This window comes from Zingiber officinale, chromosome 7A (genome assembly GCF_018446385.1).
Source record: "Zingiber officinale cultivar Zhangliang chromosome 7A, Zo_v1.1, whole genome shotgun sequence".
NCBI classification, from domain to species: Eukaryota; Viridiplantae; Streptophyta; class Magnoliopsida; order Zingiberales; family Zingiberaceae; genus Zingiber; species Zingiber officinale.
Genome location: NC_055998.1, coordinates 92,785,642 through 92,807,201, shown reverse-complemented (window position 1 = coordinate 92,807,201; position 21,560 = coordinate 92,785,642). Strand labels below are relative to the sequence as shown.

The following is a 21,560-nucleotide window of genomic DNA, read 5'->3' as shown; positions in this document are numbered from 1 at the left end:
TGTAGAGTTTCCTATGGATAAGTGTCTTTAAGCCCCTCGATTTTTGACCGGCTGGGCCTACACATAGAGCCTTCTGTTCGACCGGCCCTTATCCGACCGATCGTATATTAAGATCTTTGTGAGGCTAAGTGTCTTTGAGCCCGACCGGGCTTTGCCAGGCCAGGTGCACACAGAGAGTCTTATGTTTGACCGACCCTTATCCAATCGATCATATATTAAGATTTTTGTGAGGCTAAGTGTCTTTGAGTCTGACCGGACGTACATAGAGAGCCTTATGTTCGATCAACTCTTATTCAGCCGACCGTATATTAAAATATTTGTGAGGCTAAGTATTTTTTAGCCCGATCTGGCGTACACAGGAAGCCTTACGTTCTCCTTTGAACCCGACCAACTATTTACTAGCCGAGCATATTATTTCTTTAGTTTCAGAGTAAAATCCTAGAGTCCTTATACTCGATCGGATGTGTACTCAGTCAACCTTATCCGAACGCCATGCTTAAGAGTCACGCAGGCAAGACCCAAGAATTTTGAGGCTGGGTGACCAAGAGGACGAAGTGTGGGTTGTTCCTCTATCTTAATTTTGACTGCCACATCACTTAATTTTAACTACTATATCATATTTTAGATTCACTCATTATAACCCGTATTATTTATCTAATATCTTAAATTTTAAATTTGTAAAAAATAACTTCTGTACGAATTCCCCTTTTCCTCAAGATTTCGTCAGATTTTTCCACATTCGTCTGTCTTGTTGATCATGACTTCATTTTTCAACCTCCATGCCGATCGTAATCGCGACCTAACAGAGATCGATTCCACAAAGAATCCAACAGTATTCTGCAAATCTTTGGCCGGAGATTCGAGAACAGCGTACTGTTCTGTGTTCATGAGAAGAAGACTGAGGCATCGAACTGGAAGCTCTGCTCTAGGTCCAGCTCCAGCTCCAGCTCGTCGAGCAGGAAATCCATGTCGACGAACGACGAATCGCTCTCCCTATTCGATCTTCCGATGATGTCCGTCAGATCGGAGTCCGAAGCGTCGAGGCTACGGACCTGGTACGGCGACTCCAGGAAGTCTGGCGACCAGTCGCCAATTAAGGAGGAGATCGCCGCCGGATCTTCTTCGGAATCCAGGGCTTCGGTTTTAACTCTCATCTCCGATTGGAAGCTCAGCAGCAGCCGGTTTGGGCTCTGCTTCGGCTCTTTGTGCGCCAGCGTCGGAGCTGATCCTTTCGGTGGCTTTTGCCGGCACGAGTGCGTGCCCAGGTAAGTGACGTCGAACAGCAGCGGGTCGTCGTCCGATCGCTGCACCTGCTTCGCCGCCGGGCAACCCTGCGTGTTCTGGTAGGTGCATCTGTAGTAGGCTCTGCAAGAGGAGGAGAGATCAATCACGGTGAAGGAGATGAACACCACTCTGTTTTCTCCCGGCGATGGAGTCGATGGCTGACCTTGGGTGCTTGGAGCCGAGGATGTCTTTCTGGCCGTACTTTCTCCAGCTATGGCCGTCGTCGACCGTGCCTTCGACTCCTCCGGCGGCGGAGGGGTTGAGCCTCACTCGCGTCGTCCACTTATGGAGCGTCTTCCTGCGAAGATCAGATCCAAAGGTCAGTTCGTCGGCATTCGCAGATCGGTCGGAAGAAAGCAAAGCAAAGCTCGCACCTTTTCTTCATCATCTCCTTGCGGTCCTGGTCCCGGAACTCAGGGGCGGAGCTCTCGCTCAGGGGACTGGCGCCGTCAGACGGCGGCGACCCGGGGGCGCTCGATTGAGCCATCAAGATCGATTTTTGAATGGCGGAGAGGATCTCGGCCGCCGTCGAGCACCTGTAGGACTCCGGCGGCGAGCTGGCGCGCGAGAGATGGGCCTCTAGTTGCTGCGCGAGGTCCAGCGCCCGGGCCAGCTCCTCCAATAGAGCGCCGCCGTTCGCCATCGCCGCAGGGCTTCTTCAGACGAGGAGAGTGGTTGCCGGAGAATCCAAGCGGAAGGAGGAGGTTTTATAAAGCGGGAAGATTAGCGCGTTGCGAGTGCCCATTCGTGGGGAATTATGCAGGAGAAGGAGAGCGATGGATGGAATCTTGACCTGTTCTCGGTTGTTGGAAGATCCAAATTTTTAAAGAAAAAAAAATAAATCAATCAATTATTTAGATCGAGAAATACGATGGCGAGAAAGAAATGGATGCTGCTGGGAATTGACAGGGAAATTTCACACTGTGGAATTCCGAGCCATAGTGAAATGAATGACAGGTACAAGGAATCTATTAATACTTGGAATTAAATCAAATTTAAAGGACCTTGCGCTTTACCTTGGGTTAGCGGCTGTATATTTTTAGCTCTACGTAGGTGTATAAATGAGATAAGTCATTCATGAGTTATTCGAAATTCGATTCAATAAAAATTTATTTGAGCTTGTTTAATGAGCCTCGTTAAGATAAATAAGTCAAGCTCAAGCTTCACAATATTCACCTCGTTAGTTCTTGAACATGTTCATTAAGCTCATATTTTTAAATAAAAAAAATAATAGTTTTGATATTGAATTTATAGATTTTATACTTTACTTATGAAAAATAGACAAATATATTAAATTTATTTATTAGAATAAAATTATAAATTTTAATAAGAATATTATAATTTTTTAAAATATATAATTTAATTTTTAATAAATATTTAAATTTATAATTTATATTTATTAAGTTCGTTTAGGCTCGATAAAAGCTCGAATAAACTCGTGAGTCATGAATATATTCGTTAAATAAAGCTCGAGCTCGGCTCGATTATAAACGAGCCAAACTCAAACATCCAAGAGTTTGGCTCGGTTCGGCTCGATTACACCCCTAGCTATACGTTTATATTTATCTATTTTTATATTTATATGATCAATTCTAGAAATGTCGTTGATATTAGGGGTGAGCAAAAAGTCGATAAAATCGAATTAATCGAATCGAACCGACTGAATTTAGGAATTCGGTTCGGTTAATTCGGTTTTCATTTTTTTTTTAAATTCAGTTAGGTTTTCGATGAATTCGGTTCGGTTTCGGTTTTAAGTTTTGTAATTCGGTTAAACCGATTAAACCGAATAAAAATATTTATTAATTTATTTTTATTTAAAAATATAATAAAAAAAATAAAATCTCTTCTTTTTTTAATTAAAATCAAATAAAATTTTAAAATTTGGTTAATTCGATTAATTCGGTCAAAAATCAAATTAACCGATCTTTTATCGGTTCGATTTTTTAGAAAATTCGATCGATTCTGTTGGTTGAAAAAAAAATCGATTTATTCAATTTTCGATCTATTCGATTCGATCGGTTTGGTTTTAACTAAATGCTTAACCTAATTGATATTATAGTTACATATTTTTTTACGAGATACTATATAGAATTGTCTAGATTTATTATATAATTGTTAGTTAATAATATCCAAGTCTATCTAAGGACAACTACTTCATTTTAAAGAGGGTTAATGGGATTAGACCTCTTCTAGTAAAAAAAAAACAAAAAAAAAGAAAAAGACGAAAGACGGACTAAACTATATGATTTAGAAAAGAAAAAGGTGCTCATTTGATTTTTCCTTTTCCTTGTAAAAAATAAGTATTAAAATTAACTAAATTTATTTATTTTATTTTATTATTTTTATAATTAAAATTAAACATTTATTTACTTCATGAAACATTTATTATTTATTATTTTTAAAATGTATAAATAATTAAAAATATTATAAGTATTTAAAATAAAAATATATTACATTTTGCATAAATTAATAAATATTGATGCGGTGATAATGAGGTGTCCCACCCGATGTCACTGTGGAAGTCAAAGTCAAGACAGTTAACGCGTAGATGACATTGATTGATCGGGCGAAGCATGCCCTGACTGGGGAGAGGGCTCCTGTTAGGACCAAAAGTAGCTAGAGGGGGGGGGGGGGGGGTGAATAGCTCGTCGCGTGCTCGTCGCTCGGCGTTGCTTGTTCCTTCAAAGATGTGCAGCGGAAATACAAAGAAACAATCACACAACGCTAACACGGTTGGTTTACTTGGTATCCACCTCACGAGAGGTGACTAGTCCAAGGATCCACACCACGCACGCACCCTCCACTATGAAAACACTCCTTTTCGGTAACTACCGAGGGCGGAGAAGCCCTACAAGACTCAATACAAGAAGAAAGGGAAAGGATACAAGAAATACAAGCTTACAAGCTTACAATGAGTATAAACCGTAACCCTAGCTTCTCTTCTTGGCTTTGATCCGCCTCTTGACTTGGAAAACTTCCAAGATCCTTCAAGAACTGGCGATCTGAGCTTTGTGAGTGCTGTGGAGGAGCTGGCGAGAAGTCTGGAGTGAATCGGAGAAGAGATTGCGCGTGCGCCTGCGGCCTATAACGATGCCAACGGTCGGATCCGATCGATTCGAATGTTCCCAATCGATCGGGAGGCTTTGGATCGATCCACGGATCGATCCGGCGCTTATCGCGATCGATCCCGGATCGATCCACGGATCGATCCGGCTTATCGAAGCAGCAGCGTCCCAATCGATCCACCGATCGATTGGGACATCTGAATCGATCCACGGATCGATCCGGAGGCTCTCTATTGGAATGGCCGGATCGATCCATCGATCGATCCAGGCCTGGATCGATCCATCGATCGATCCAAGCCTTGATTTTGTCCAAACCAAGTCCCAAACCTCCCAAACCAACATCCGGTCAACCTTGACTGTTGGTATGTCATGCCTAGCACCTAGTCACTCCCTTGACCTGCTAGGACTCCCTTACCAAGTGTCCGGTCAATCCCTTCGACCCACTTGGACTTTTCTCTGCATATCCGGTCAATCCTTCGACCTACTTGGACTTTTCTTTCATGCCAAGTATCCAACAATCCTTCGACCTACTTGGACTTCCCAAACACCGGATGTCCGATCATCCTCGATCCATCCGGATTTTCCTTGCCTGGCTCACTCACGGGACTTTCACCCAGCTTCACTCACTAGGGTTTTCCATCCGCCTAGCTTCACTCACTAGGACTTTCACCGGCTTCACTCACGATTTCCATCCGCCTAGCTTCACTCACTAGGACTTTCACCTAGCTTCACTCACTAGGGTTTTCCATCCGCCTAGCTTCACTCACTAGGACTTCCTTCTGCCTGGCTTCACTCACCAGGACTTTCACCTGGCTTCACTCACCAGGACTTTTCTTCTGTTTTTTTTATTGCTTCACCTCAAGTTAGGACTTCTTATTGCCTAGCTTCTAACTAGGTCTTTTCATTGCCTAACATCCAGTTAGGACTTCCTAGTCAAGTATCCGGTCAACCCTTGACCTACTTGACTTCTTTCTCACATATTGTCAAACATCTAAACCCAAACCAAGACTCAGCTTGGTTATCCAGGTCAACCTTGACCTGAGGGATATTGCACCAACAATCTCCCCCTTTTTGATGTTTGACAATACCAACAGTATCACTTACAATCCCATATGTAAGTTAGGCTAATCTCATAGCCTCCTTCTTCATGCCACTAGGTAATGAAAGCATAAATTAAGCTCTTCATTCTCCCCCTAAGAGGGCAAACTCCCTCTAGGTAATGAAAGCCTAACTTACTCCCTTTCGTGAGTCCTTTCATTCTCCCCCTATGACCTTCCCATAGGTAATGAAGGACTAAGCTTAACCATACATTCTCCCCCTATTGGCACACATCAACCCATCGTTGGACACACATCAACCTATGCTCCAATTCTGGGCACACTTCAACAAATCCATTTGTTGAAGACTCTCCCCCTGAAGAGTTGCTCATTGTTGTTCACAACATCACTCGTTGTGATCAACACGATAATGAAGGTCCCATACCCTTAATTTATCCTTAACTTCTCCCTCAATGTTGACAAATACCCAACCTTGAGCATTTTCAACCACTTGAGTGTCCACTTGAAATAATGAGGATATCCACTCCCCATTTCTCCCCATTTCAAGTTTAAATGCTCAACCTTGAGCAAGTTCACAACAGAAGGTTAACCACCTTCCAAGGTTCATGAAAAATAATTTTCATGTCTTTAAAGAGTCCCTCCCCCTAAAGACATGGTGGTAACTTCTGTCATTGCACCAACAATGACTTGGAATCCCTAAAACATTAGGAAACCCAAATTTAGAAGTTTTGAGGTTCAAATATTCAAAATTTGAAACAACCTCAACCTAAACTTCTACTTAGTCTTCCTTAACCAATCCATCCTTGTTTTCGCATGAAAACACCCTTTTTATGGATACAAATGTATTTTTTAGGGGTTTGGAATGGTTATCTAGACTCAAAGAGGTTCAAAGATGCTGAAATCAAACCTTCCCAGCCAAAATCAGCAACTTGGATCGATTGGAGTTGGGTTCCAATCGATTGAACCTTTCTGAATCGATCCACTGATCCTTGGATCGATCGGCTGATCGATCCAGCGAGCTTCTGCTCGCGGGAATTGCCGTTTGAATCGATCCATGGATCGATTCAGGAACTTCAATCGATCCATGGATCGATCGGAGCTCTGATAGTTGCTGAAATTCCATTTCAGTCAACTTCAGAAACCCCTAGAAAATTCTACAAAAATCCAAAAATTATGAAATTTCGTGTAGACATTATTTAGGGCATACTTAATCATGGAAAAATAGCTTTCTATGAAAATACTTCATATTTTCAAAGATTGACACAAACTTGAAAACTTGTAAAAACTTTAGTGTTTCTCTTCAAGTTTGTGTCTAACTATTCAATGGTAATTACTATCAAAAGATAGCCTTCACCAATGTTTTCCAAAAACATTTTAAAAACATTTTCAAAACCAATATCCCATCACATTCCTTGGGCTTAATGCACATGACTTGTACATTAGCTTTCCCAATGATGGGGAAACACATAACTATGTGTTTTGATGAATTTAAAACTCAAAGGAATGCACTAAATCAACATCTTGAGTTTTGTTCATCATCCTAACATCTCACTTGTATCTAATGTGCACTAAAACACATACAAGTCACCTTATAGTCTTTGTGAGATGTAGATTTTGGTTTTGCCCTAATCTAGGGATCATGCATATCTATCTAGGCATTTTAGAGATATTAGACATCCACCTAGGATGTCACTTGTTAATAAGTGTTGTTAAATGCCATTTGTCCTTAATTACAAGGAATTAAACTAATGCATGATAATGTTATGGCATACATCAAAATAAAATAACTTTCAAAAGAAAGATTCATATAACTACATGATGTATGAATGTCATGACATGGTATTTTTGAGTTTTTCATAGTAAAACATGAATGCAAAAATAGACATGATGTCATGGCATGTGATAGGCAAACAATCATGACAAAATTTAGCATTAATAAAATATACCTAGATTAACTATCTAAGTATCCTTAAAGTCTTAGCTAAACTTACAACTTAAACCTAGATTGCCCTAAAGTGCTTCAAGAGAATGCCAAAACCTAAATTGGCATTTCTAATTTCCTTGATTAATGTATGCCAATTGAAAATAAATATGTCCTCAAATGTTGGCATATTCCATTTTTCCACAAGAGTAGCACATAAATCAAAGCCCGGATTGCCTTAAATTTCCAAGAGAATACCAATATCCCAACTTGGTATTTCTCAAGGTTTTCCAAATTTGTGCCATTTAAGATAAAATCAACTTTTCACCATTAGGCACATTTTACTCTTTCAAGGAGTAAATAATAATTCCATTTCATTTTCAAAGGTTAACAAAAACCTTGAAAATGCTCCTTGAGTGTCAATTTCCTCAAAGTTGGGTTAACTACCCTTCTAATAGGAGTTGACACTCTCTAACCCATTTATGGGGTAGAGAAGATGCTCCTAGGAACCCAACACCTATTGGTGCTCCTTGGATGCTCTAGGTATTCATTAGGGATAACTTCCCTAAATACCTTCCTAGTGACCTTGTTTGGCTTCTTGGAAGCCTTGGTCACACTTTCTAGGTCAACTCTAGGGATAGCCTCCCTTGTAACCTTGTTCGTGACCTTCTTAGACTTCTTAGAAGTCTTAGTCACATTTGTTGCAAAGATACTTCTAGGGATATCTTCCCTTGTATCCTTGACTTGACCTCTAGACTTAGGGTTCGTTCCATAACTATATAGAACCCTATGATAACTAGGCACATCCTTCTTAGCCTTTGGTTTGTATCCCAAACCTCTATGGCCATTGGATGACTTTTGTACCCCTAAACCTAGGTTATGCTCATTTTGCCCTAATAGGATATTTTCCATCCTTTTTAGGGTCTTTTCCATTTTATCAAGTCTTGACCTCAAGACTTGATTTTCCATCACTAAGTCCTTAGTTTTTGGTTTTCCATTAAGTTCATGAGCATATTTGTTCTTGGGCTTGTATCTAAAATCTTTAGAGTTATTGCCCAGACTTTTATCTACATTCCTAGCCTTAGGTGTAGTGGTTTTAGCATGAAAAGCTATATGTTTTTCTTTAACGCTATCATGCTTTCTATTTTCATGGTAAATAGCATTAAAATGATATAAGTTAGAACTATCATGCTTTTTACCATAATGTAAAGGGGTAGGCTCAATAAATGTTACCTTCTTCTTTACCTTGGAGGCTCCCCCTTGACTAGTGTCTCCTTGAGCCTTGACCACCTTCTTCCCCTTGGGGCATTGACTTCGGTAATGCCCCTTTTGATTGCAAGAGAAGCATATAATATGCTCCTTGCTCTTCTTTGTGTTGGGAATGATCTCCTTGGGCTTCGCCTTGCCCTTTTGTGCCACTTGGCCCTTCTTCTTGGCCAATTTAGGGCACTTGCTCTTGTAGTGCCCATGTTCCCTACACTCAAAGCATATAATATGATTTTTATTTTTAATTGAAATATTTATACCTTTGCTTGTAGGGGTGGCATCTTTCCCTTTGGATCCGGAGGTAGAAGCTTCCTCTTGATCCGATCTTGATTCTCCTCCATTTGATTTTTCTTGACTCGTGGAGGTAGAAGCTTCTTCCTTCTCTTCGTCTCTTGACCCGGATGTAGAAGCTTCTCCTTCTTCTTGATCCGGCGTCACCAAGGATTGCTCCCCCTCAATCCTAGAGGTGGAGGCTTCATCATCTTGAATATGAAACAAGGAGTATGCTCCCTCCTTGTTCCCTTCGTTGCATTCCCTTGAGGATGAAGCTTCTTGGATTTCCTCTTCTTCGGAGGTTGAGCATCTCTCAACCTCGGAGTCCTCGTCTTGGTCTTGATCCAATGAGTCGCCCTCTTTGGATTCTCCTTGATTTGATACAGTGGAGGGGATCTCATGAATGCTTGCCAATTTGCTCCAAAGCTCCTTGGCATCTTCAAACTCTCCAATTTGTTCCAAGATGTTGCTTGGCAATAAATTGACCAAAAGCTTGGTCACTTTGTCATTGGCCTCACATCTTTGGATTTGGTCTTTGCTCCACTTGCTCCTTTTGAGTACTTTGCCCTTGGAATTTGTGGGAGCTTCAAAACCTTCCATGAGAGCAAACCATTGCTCTATCTCCATCATAAGAAAATTTTCGATTCTTGATTTCCAAGAATCGAAGCTTGTAGATGAATATGGTGAAGCCACCCTTGTGTCAAATCCAAGTCCATCTTGGAATTGCATCTTGAAGTTGAGCTTCTTGAAATCTTTGACTTTTGATGAATTTGCTTCAACTTCTTCACCCTCTAGCTTTTCTTGTTATGCTTGACCCTTCCGGCGATGATTCCGGTGAAAAGCGGCCTTGCTCTGATACCACTTGTTAGGACCAAAAGTAGCTAGAGGGGGGGGTGAATAGCTCGTCGCGTGCTCGTCGCTCGGCATTGCTTGTTCCTTCAAAGATGTGCAGCGGAAATACAAAGAAACAATCACACAACGCTAACACGGTTGGTTTACTTGGTATCCACCTCACGAGAGGTGACTAGTCCAAGGATCCACACCACGCACGCACCCTCCACTATGAAAACACTCCTTTTCGGTAACTACCGAGGGCGGAGAAGCCCTACAAGACTCAATACAAGAAGAAAGGGAAAGGATACAAGAAATACAAGCTTACAAGCTTACAATGAGTATAAACCCTAACCCTAGCTTCTCTTCTTGGCTTTGATCCGCCTCTTGACTTGGAAAACTTCCAAGATCCTTCAAGAACTGGCGATCTGAGCTTTGTGAGTGCTGTGGAGGAGCTGGCGAGAAGTATGGAGTGAATCGGAGAATAGATTGCGCAGCCATCGAACGCCTGCAGCTATAAACGATGCCAACGGTCGGATCCTGATCGATTCGAATGTTCCCAATCGATCGGGGAGGCTTTGGATCGATCCACGGATCGATCCAGAGCGCCTCTGTGCTCTGGGAAAACGCCTGGATCGATCCACGGATCGATCCAGCGTTTATCGCCGACGGCCTCCCAATCGATCCAGCGATCGATTGGGACATCTGAATCGATCCACGGATCGATCCGGCCTGCTACTGTGCTCGGGTCGATCGATCAGATAGGATCTGGATCGATCCATCGATCGATCCGACTTGATTTTGTCCAAACCAAGTCCCAAACCTCCCAAACCAACATCCGGCCAACTTGACCTGTTGGTATGTCATGCCTAGCACCTAGTCACTCCCTTGACCTGCTAGGACTCCTTACCAAGTGTCCGGTCAATCCTTTGACCCACTTGGACTTTTCTCCAAGTATCCGGTCAATCCCTTTGACCTACTTGGACTTTTCTTTCATGCCAAGTATCCAGTCAATCCTTTGACCTACTTGGACTTCCCAGCACCAAATGTCCGATCATCCTTGATCCATCTGGATTTTCCCTTGCCTGGCTTCACTCACCAGGACTTTCACCTAGCTTCACTCACTAGGGTTTTCCATCTGCCTAGCTTCACTCACTAGGACTTTCACCTGGCTTCACTCACCAGGATTTCCATCTGCCTAGCTTCACTCACTAGGACTTTCACCTAGCTTCACTCACTAGGGTTTTCCATCTGCCTAGCTTCACTCACTAGGACTTCCTTCTGCCTGGCTTCACTCACCAGGACTTCCTTCTGCCTGGCTTCACTCACCAGGACTTTTCTTCTGCCTGGCTTCACTCACCAGGACTTTTCTTCTGCCTGGCTTCACTCACCAGGACTTTCATACTGCCTAGCTTCACTCACTAGGTCTTTCATTTTGCCTAACATCCCAGTTAGGACTTCCCGGTCAAGTATCCGGTCAACCTTGACCTACTTGACTCTTCTTCAATCAATATCTTATTGTCAAACATCTAAACCCAAACCAAGACTCAGCTTGGTTACCCAGGTCAACCTTGACCTGAGGGATATTGCACCAACAGCTCCAACCCTCCGCCTCCTTTGACACTAGGAGCAATCAAACAACCGACGCTCAAGGGAGATAATGTGCAGAAGCCGCGTCGAACGGCTACCCTACTCGGTCAGATAGCAGAGTTTGATGTGGGTAGAGTTCGACTTCGGCCGAGTGACTACCCTGCTCGGCATGGCAATAGGTCTCGACAGTGACAAAGTGGACTTTCTGTCGAACAGACACACACTGAGGAATAGCGAGGTTCTGACCTGCCGGACGGGGCACCAGAGCGGCGGAATGATGGTCGAGCGACCAACTCGCTCGGCCTAGCAGCACTCTCTCTCTGATATCCATCGACATTTTTTTGAAAGTTGGTGTCGCCGATACCGGGCATGGACTGCCAGAAGTTCGTACAGCGGAAGCGTCCACTATCACTTCAGAAATATGGTTGGTCCGTTAAGGTACTGTGTCAGAGACACTTTACTGACAAATCTTTTCAGGGAAAACTTTGAGAATCGTTTTCATCTTGGGAAACATGTACATACGTTACAGGAGCTTTTATATAAAGGGGGGTCTAAACATCGACGGAGGTATGCGATATTTATTATTTATGCTACAGTCTTCTTATTGTTCCGCTTTACATTTTATCGTTGATGATTGACTTGAGCATTGGAGGGTCAATATCAAAGACCCCTTCCTTGATTCCATACTCACGTAATTTGTATTATAATTAGTCTGAATGAAATCCGCATGAGATTAACATGAATACCATATCTCAAGTTTCCGTCTTTTCGACCTCGGATAGGATGAATTACATTTATTTATAAATTATTTATGAACTGAATTGGCTCTTTAGGAGCGTTTGAATTTATTATATTAAATAATTTAGAATTTTGAAAGAAATTTTTTGTCACATCAATGAAAATGGCATTTATATGGTCATACATGCCTAATTAATCATTCATTAACGTCTAATCCAAGTTATTGAATAAATTAATGGTAAAAGATGGTTTAGCACAGGATTATTTAATCATAAATAATGTTTAAAAAAAAGGAAAAAGAAAGTGATGTGGTTGAGTATGAGATGCGTTAGAAAAGTCGATTCAAGACAAGAAAATAAATGGGAAAAAGATCGAAGAAAATTCAATAAAATATTTGAAAAAGAAAACACAATTGAGCAAAAATTAAAAGAGTTTGAATCAGAGAGTACTTTTAAAAACCCCAAAAGACACTCATTAAATATTTTATTTCAAGAATATTTTATCAATTTATCTTCAGTATTATTATAACAATTGCAACTAGCTACTATAATAAATAAAAACTATTTAATAATTTCTAGATATTGTAAAATCTATCTACTAACTGTTATAATTATTTTCGACCATAGATTTGAATAGAATCTTTGAACGACTCGTTCCTCCTATCATAAGGAAAATAACTATAACTGATAATGATAATTTCAATTGAATGGGTCATTCAATTAGAAGTGTACATTTTTTTGAAAAAAAATGTACTTTATTTTTAATTTTTTGAAATCTTTGACATTTCTTTATCCATTTTCCTTATAATATATATTTACAAATTATTATTTTTTATTTTTCTTAATTATATAAAATATAATCAATCCCCGTACATTCTTTCATTTAAAATATATATAATAATTAATTAATTTGTAGATCAATTTACTAATCGAGATCCTCTTGTATATAATTTCTATAGTTTCTTAGTCTTTTTCATAATTCACACATCAAATTATGATCGAATCCGGTAAAAAATGATTATGATCTTTTTTGAGTTTATTTTTCTACCTATGTTATAATTTTAGATCGAGTTAGATGACCAAAAATCACCAACAATAAACAAACTATATGATACCGAACAGAGACGGTCTGCCCACTGCTGTTACCTTCGACTGTCTAATACGATTTAAAATTATAATTGAAGATTTATCTAAAAAAAAAAATCATGATTAATTTTCATCAGATTTCAATCATAATAATATAAATTACGAAAATGACCCGAAAGGGATAAGTATTTTGGACTAGGGAATCTGGACCGACGACCGTCAATTTGCATGCTTCATTAATCTCAATATGTTTTTTTTTAAAAAAAATATTAAATAAATGAAAACGAAAAACGCGTTTTGTAATTTATCATCAAATAAAAATAATATATATTATTGACTATTGAACTTGACTTTGACTTGCATGAGATTACGTGGCTAGATAACAAACTCAAATATAGATAAAGTGTGAGAAAATGAAATTTGACTAAATCCCTAATCTGCTCTTTTTAATTTTAAAATATTCAATTTATTATTATAAAAATTTACATTTTATTATTGCTGATATGGCTTCAATAATTATAATTAACTATAAAATATAGAATTAGTAAACATATGATATAAAATATTAGAAAATTAAAATATATTAAATAGAATATACTCAATTTAGCACGAGAGACGTTGTCATTTGCCAGCGTCATGTAAGTTAAACAAGGAGAGATAATTTAAAAAATATATTTTTATTTAATATATTTAAATATATTAAATAGAATATATTTTTACTACTTAGCTTGTAACTAGAATATTTTAAGATTTTTAAAATAGATATTTAATTTTTATTTTTTAAAAATTAATAAATTTAAACCCAATGAATTTCATAATATATATAAGCAAAAAGAATAAGTTTCATCATCTATTATAATTATTTGGAATATTATAAAAAATCAAATAAATGATAATTAATTTCTAACCTGACTTAATTTTCAAGCTTAAAACCCGTCCTCCACGTTGTACCGACCCATTAACAATAACAATCACACCACTCATTTATTAATTTTGACCATTTCAAACTGCTTTATTCTTTAATTTATTAGACTTTTAAAATTAAATGTATTTTAAAATTATTTTTTAAAGATGAAATACTACTTGCACGCTGTATTTTATATTAGAAATATCCCTTAAAATGGATGATATCGAACCGCGTAGTTATTTTTCCGTAATATGAAAAATTGAAAACAGTGGTTAAGTTTCATATTTATCGTACGCTGATATGTGAATAATAAACTTTTGTTCAATTGTCTAAGGTTGAAAATTACAAAAATCCACGGCTCACTCATCGAGATAAAAGAAATGCAATAAATTTGGTTTGAAGTATTTATAAGTGGATAAAAACTCGTTGATGAAGTTAATAGTGTTCAGAATTTTAAAATTTTGATATAGTCTAAATGAGGAGAGTCCTAGGATTGATAAGTGAGTATTACATAATTAAGTCTTATGATAAACTCGTGCTAGATTGTCTTAAAGTTATGAAAATTTTTAAAATTGATGGCTCCCAATTTAGGTTGTGGAATTCAGATTTGAGGGCATAAATGTTGGAAAAACTTGAATGGAAATACGACGTGTGGGTTTTAATCCCACAAAGAAAGTGAAGCCTTCCGGTTAATTCGGAACAAAGGGGATAAAAATCCAGGGCCCGGATGACATCAACCTGAAGGGTCATTTTGTGAACCCCATTATTTGTAACATCAGTCAGACAACTTGTTGGCCAGCATACAAGACAAGGAAGGTCGCCAGCTTACCAGCACGCCACGTGGCAGCTTGCCTGCTCGTCATGTGGCAAGCTTGTAAGCAAGTCACAACACGTGACAAGCTTGCAAGCAAGCCACAGCTTGCATGCAAGCCACATTGTGGCTTGCTGGCATTTTTGGCAAGCATGCAAGCCACGTTAACGTGGCTTGCTAGCATTTTTGGCAAGCAAGCAAGCCACGTTGCAAGCCACAACGTGGCTTGCTGGCAAGCATGCAAACCACAACGTGGCTTGCTCGTTGTGCTTGCAACGAGTTTGCAAGCAGATCAAAAGGCCACAGAGGTCTATATAAGACCTTGAGCAGAGAAGCAAAAGGCAGAGAGAAAAATAAAGAAAAAGGAGAGAAAAAACTCAAGTGATGTGAGCTTTGTCCTCCTTGAATCTCCATATTTCTTTCCCTTCTGTTGTGCACTTCTTTTGCTCAACAGACATCGTGATAGTTTTCGGATCTAGTTCGACATCCAGTGCTCGGTTGTACTCGTGATTTTGCCGTTTTATCCTGGGAAACAGACGTCCACCTAATCCTCTGAGCACCGCGGAGGGGCCGAATCTGTTTTAAGGAGACAGCGCTCTGCTGGACTCGGCATCCACTCTGAGTTTGTGTTGCAGCTCTCGACATCCTGTCAGCAACTCTTAGCACAACGTGGCGCCGCTCGACAACTCACGGTGTCCGCGACTCATCTACTCAGCGCGTGGCTCGGCTCGCTAGAGTCGACAGTTTGAGATTATCTGCTCAAACCTACTTGATTGTAAGTTCTTGTGACTCTGGTACGCACTCAGAAGCGTGGAAAAGAGCTTCTGAGAAGATCACATAGATTGTAACGGGTTTACTCCCAACAAAACTTAAAACAGATTCGTTCTGTTACCATAGCGGCAGAAAATGTTGAGTTGCAACAGGCTCAACATGTGCCGGCCTCCTCCGCCCCGATTGGGAATGTGCCAATCAATCATGGGGAAAAGCCAGAGAAATTCACAGGAGTGAATTTCAAGCGGTGGCAGCAGAAGATGTTCTTCTACTTAACCACACTAGGCCTGACACGTATCTTGACCGGGGAAACTCCCAAGGTTGTTAAGGGTGTAGATGAGGTGAACACACTCCTTCTGATCGACAAATGGAACGATTCTGAGTTCCTCTGTCGAAACTACATCCTTAACAATCTTGCCAACTCACTCTATCTTGTGTATTGTGAGATGAAAACGGCAAAGGAACTGTGAGAATCTCTGGACAAGAAATATAAATCGGAGGATGCTGGGGCCAAAAAGTTTATTGTTGGTCATTTCCTGGACTATAAGATGAGTGACTCGAAGTCTGTAATCAGTCAAGTCTAGGAGCTTCAAGTACTCTTACAAGAAATTCACTCAGAAGGTATAACTCTGAGCGAAACCTTCCAAGTGGCAGCTATCATCGAAAAGCTACCAACTGGCTGGAAGGACTTTAAGAATTATCTGAAGCACAAGCGGAAGGAAATGAACCTGGAGGAACTTGTTGTTCGTCTTCGTATAGAAGAAGACAACAAGAATTCGGAGAGAAAACTGTTCTCTCAGGCTACTGTAAAAGCCAATGTTATTGAGCATGGACAAAGCTCAAAACGGAAGCATCCAAAATCTTCCACGACGCAACCCAAAGGACAAAACATGAAAAAGAAGTTCTTAGGGAAATGCTACAATTGTGATCGTATGGGTCACAAGGCTTCAGACTGTAAAAGGCCAAAGAAGAAAAAGCCTGAGACCAACCTGGCAGGAGAACAGGATATGGATCTCTGCGCCGTGATCTCTGAGGTGAACCTAATAGGTTCCAATCCTCGGCAATGGTGGATCGATACTGGAGCCACCAGACATGTGTGCTGCAGCAAGGAGCTACTCCACAACTTCGAGGAAGTCACTGGAGACAAACTGTTCATGGAAAACTCAGCAACCTCGGACATAATGGGCCAAGGAAAGGTGGTGCTGAAGATGACCTCGGGCAAGGATCTCACTCTGAACAATGTGCTGTATGTTCCGGAGATTCGAAAGAATCTAGTATCCGGATCACTATTAAGCAAGCATGACTTTCACATTGTCTTTGAGTCAGACAGAGTTGTACTGTCCAAGAACGGAGTGTTTATAGGAAGGGGCTATGTATCTGATGGGCTGTTTAAGCTCAATGTAATGTCCATTAGGCCCAAGATAAATAAAAATGAAAGCTCTTCCACTTATATGCTTGAGTCTTCGTGTTTGTGGCATGGTAGACTAGGACATGTTAACTACGATGTATTGCGTAGATTAATAAACATGCAAAGCATACCTACATTTCACCTTGACCCAAAACACAAGTGTGAGATTTGTGTTAAAGCGAAAATGACAAGGTCATCCTTTCAACATATTGAAAGAAGTAATGAACCACTTGACCTAATCCACACTGATGTGTGCGGCCTAAAAGGTACGCCAACACGTGGTGGTAATAAATATTTCATCAATTTTGTAGATGATAACACAAAATACTATTATGTGTATCTTCTCAAAGTAACGATGAAGCTATAGAGAAATTCACTCTCTATAAAAATGAAGTTGAAAACTAGCGTAATAGAAAGATTAAAGTGGTTCGAAGTGACCGAGGTGGTGAATATGTATCATCATTCGTTGAGTTGTGTGCTGAACATGAGATCAGACACGAAACAACAGCTCCTTATACTCCTCAGCAAAATGGAGTTGCTGAACGAAAGAATCAGACTCTTAAGGAGATGATGAATGATCTTCTATTGAGCTCTGGATTGCCATAGTCCATGTGGGGAGAAGCTGTGTTAACAGCTAATTACCTTTTAAATAAGGTGCCCCGGAAGAAAATAGATAAGAGTCCTTATGAGTTGTGGAATGGAAGACAACCGTCCTACAAATATTTACGAATGTGGGGGTGTCTTGCCAAAGTATTGGTACCTAATCCGAAAAGGATTAAGATAGGACCAAAGACTGTTGATTGCATCTTCATTGGCTATGCACAAAACAACACTGCATATAGATTTTGTGTGTATGAGTCACACATACCGGAGATACACAAGAACTCGATAATCGAATCGAGAAATGCCTCGTTCTTCGAGCATGTGTTTCCATATAAGACCCGGGAGGATGCTAGCTCCTCAAAATGGGCAACCGAAACACCAGGCGAAGAAGAAGATGATGATGACGAGGAAACCGTGGAGGTTGAGCCTAGACGGAGTAAAAGAGTTCGGGTAGAAAAATCCTATGGATCGGATTTTATCACATTCATGTTGGAAAGTGAGCCCCGAAGTTACTAAGAAGTTGTAGGCTCTTTTGATGGCCCTCACTGGAAAGAGACAATTGCATCTGAGATAGAATCTATCTTGCAAAATCACACTTGGGAACTTGTGGATCTTCCTCCGGGAAGTAAACCACTAGGGTGTAAGTGGATCTTCAAGAAGAAAATGAAATCAGATGGTACAATCGATAAATACAAGGCCAGATTGGTAATCAAAGGATACCGACAACGAGAAGACCTTGATTATTTCGATACAAACTCTCCGGTATCTAGAATAACTTCCATTAGAGTCTTGTTGGCTATCGCTGCTCTATGGAATCTTGAAATACATCAAATGAATGTAAAGACAGCTTTTCTGAACGGGGATTTAGAAGAGGAAATCTATATGGACCAACTTGAGGGGTTTTCTGTGTCAGGACAGGAAAACAAGGTCTGTAGATTAGTAAAGTCATTATATGATTTGAAACAAGCACCAAAGCAGTGGCATCAGAAATTTGAGAATGTCATGAAGGAATGTGGCTTCAAGATCAATGAATGTGATAAATGTGTTTACATGAGACCACAGAGAGTGACTATGTCATCTTGTGTCTCTATGTAGATGACATACTTATCATTGGAAGTAATGATAAGATAATCGAATCCACTAAAGATATGTTGAACTCAAGATTTGACATGAAAGACATGGGCCTAGCTGATGTGATTCTAGGAATTAAAATTCTTAGAACGACAGAAGGACTTGTTCTTAGTCAGTCCCATTACATGGACAAGATTCTTGAGAAATTCACCAAGGGTGATACTGCATTGGCACGAACGCCGATAGATATGAGTCAACATCTATCGAAAAATCGAGGTGAAAGTATCTCGTAGATAGAGTACTCTCGATTAATTGGAAGTCTGATGTACTTGATGAGTTGTACTCGACCAGACTTGGTCTACGCAGTAAGCAAACTGAGTAGATACACGAGTAATTCCGGTGTTGAGCACTGGAAAGGGATAATAAGAGTACTGAGGTACTTGAGGTATACTCGAGAATATGGATTGCACTACACGAGATATCCTGCTGTGATCGAAGGATACAACAATGTAAGTTGGATATCTGACATAAAAGACTCTAAGTCTTCGAGTGGATATGTCTTCACTCTAGCTGGTGCAGCCATTTCCTGGAAATCTTCTAAGCAAACCGTAATAACCAGATCCACGATGGAATCTGAGTTTGTAGCTCTTGACAAATGTGGTGAAGAGGCTGAATGACTACGACAATTCTTAGAAGATATTCCACGTTGGTTAAAACCTATGCCAGCGATTTGCATACATTGCGATAGTCGATCAGCAATCGGTCGGGCACAAAGTCAACTGTATAATGGTAAGTCTAGACATATACGTCGTAGACATAATACCATTAGACAACTACTCTCAACTGGTGTTATCACTGTTGACTATGTGAAGTCAAAGGATAACTTAGCAGATCCGCTAACCAAGGGGTTAAATCGAGAGTTAGTTGCAAGCTCATCACAGGGAATAGGCATGATGCCGTTGTCAGCAATCAGTGCAGAGGACACCCAACCTATGCTGACTGGAGATCCCAAGAACTAGGTTCAAAGGGTCAACTAATCTGCACTGGCTAGACACATTGTGGGTAGCCCAATGAAACAGTGACCAGACCAGGGTAAGCCGATAAGCTTTTAATGATCAAGAAGAGTAAAGTGTAACTCTTGAGGGATCACCTATGTGCGAAAGAAGTGAGGCCGCTTCGAAAAGAATTGAAGGCACAATTCTTAGAACTTCTCACAGAATCAGGCGTGTTCATGGCCAAGAACGAACACACTCATAAGGCCTGAGCTATATCAGGGAGAGTCGTGGGTACACCTATGTCCATGCTTACACCAACGGTCGAACAGTTCAAAGACCTCATGTCTACTAATCAGCCAGTGAGCAAACAGAGGTTACAAGGGAAGGTTCAAAGGGTAACACCTACCTATCCTATACTCGACTCAACTGTCGAAGACTATCACACATCCTTGTTTCCATTCATGTGAGGGATTGTTGGAAAAACTCGAATGGAAATACGACGTGTGGGTTTCAGTCCCACAAAGAAAGTGAAGCCTTCCGGCTGATTCGAAACAAAGGGGATGAAAATCCAGGGCCCGGATGACATCAACCCGAAGGGTCATTTTGTGAACCCCATTATTTGTAACATCAGTCAGACAACTTATTGGCCATCATACAAGACAAGGAAGGTCGCCAGCTTACCTGTACGCCACGTGGCAACTTGCCTGCTCGCCACGTGGCAAGCTTGCAAGCAAGCCACAACACGTGGCAAGCAAGCCACGTTGTGGCTTGCTGGCATTTTTGGCAAGCATGCAAGCCACGTTATGGCTTGCTGGCAAGCATGCAAGCCACAATATGGCTTGCTCGTTGTGCTTGCAACGAGTTTGCAAGCAGATCAAAAGGCCACAGAGGTCTATATAAGACCTTGAGCAGAGAAGCAAAAGGCAGAGAGAAAAATAAAGAAAAAGGAGAGAAAAAACTCAAGTGATGTGAGCTTTGTCCTCCTTGAATCCCCATGTTTCTTTCCCTTCTGTTGTGCACTTCTTTTGCTCAACAGGCATCGTGATAGTTTTCGGATCTAGTTCGACAACCAGTGCTCGGTTGTACTCGTGATTTTGCCGTTTTATCTTGGGAAACAGACGCCCACCTAATCCTTTGAGCACCGCTTTGGGGCCGAATATGTTTTAAGGAGACAGCACTCTGCTGAACTCGGCATCCACTCTGAGTTCGTGTTGCAGCTCTCGACATCCTGTCAGCAACTCTTGCACAACGTGGCGCCGCTCGACAACTCACGGTGTCCGCGACTTATCTACTCGGCGCGTGGCTCGGCTCGCTAGAGTCGACAATTTGAGATTATCTGCTCAAACCTACTTGATTGTAAGTTCTCGTGACTCTGGTACACACTCAGAAGCGTGGAAAAGAGCTTCTGAGAAGATCACACAGATTGTAACGGGTTTACTCCCAATAATAAATACACTTCAAAAGATTGAAGATACAAGGAGTATAACAAATTTGATTTGAAATATTTATAAGATGCCTAAAACTATCGGTGAATTTTGGATAAAAACTCGCTTATAGATCTATAATGTCTAAACTTTTAAAATTTTGATATGGTTTGAACTAGAAGAGTCCTAAGAATCCTTTGATGGTATTGGTAAATGAGTAGAACATACCTAGGTCCTCTGATGAACTTGTACAAAATTATTTCAAAGTTGTGAAGATTTCAAAACACCATGATTCCATGATTCTCAGTTTAGACCATAAAATTTAGATATGAAGGCATAGTTATACTAAAAAAGATTGAAGAAGTGCAAAAAAAAAAAAAAAAAAAAAACTTGATTTGCTTATGAGGTGCCTAAGGCGTCATCTAATTTTGGCCAAAAACTCATTAATGAACAATGTCG

At 40.4% G+C, this 21,560-nt stretch overlaps 1 protein-coding gene across 1 annotated transcript; it reads right to left on the bottom strand.

Moving 5' to 3' along the window:
• Positions 1–744: 744 nt before the first annotated feature.
• Positions 745–1,983, bottom strand: LOC122000263 (probable WRKY transcription factor 41). The gene is made up of 3 exons (XM_042554728.1): positions 1,659–1,983; positions 1,448–1,582; positions 745–1,365 (listed from the first exon to the last, which is right to left on the bottom strand). The coding sequence occupies exons 1-3, from the start codon at positions 1,925–1,927 to the stop codon at positions 885–887; spliced, it is 885 nt and encodes a 294-aa protein (XP_042410662.1). The 5' UTR covers positions 1,928–1,983; the 3' UTR covers positions 745–884.
• Positions 1,984–21,560: the final 19,577 nt, after the last annotated feature.

Bases quoted from the DNA above. Each gene is read 5' to 3' on its own strand.
- LOC122000263 (XM_042554728.1), bottom strand. From the start codon at position 1,927: ATGGCGAACGGCGGCGCTCTATTGGAGGAGCTGGCCCGGGCGCTGGAC. The intron at 1,583-1,658 runs GTGCGAGCTTTG...TGATCTTCGCAG, and splicing joins AAGGAGATGATGAAGAAAAG to GAAGACGCTCCATAAGTGGA. The intron at 1,366-1,447 runs GTCAGCCATCGA...CTCCTCTTGCAG, and splicing joins CTCGGCTCCAAGCACCCAAG to AGCCTACTACAGATGCACCT.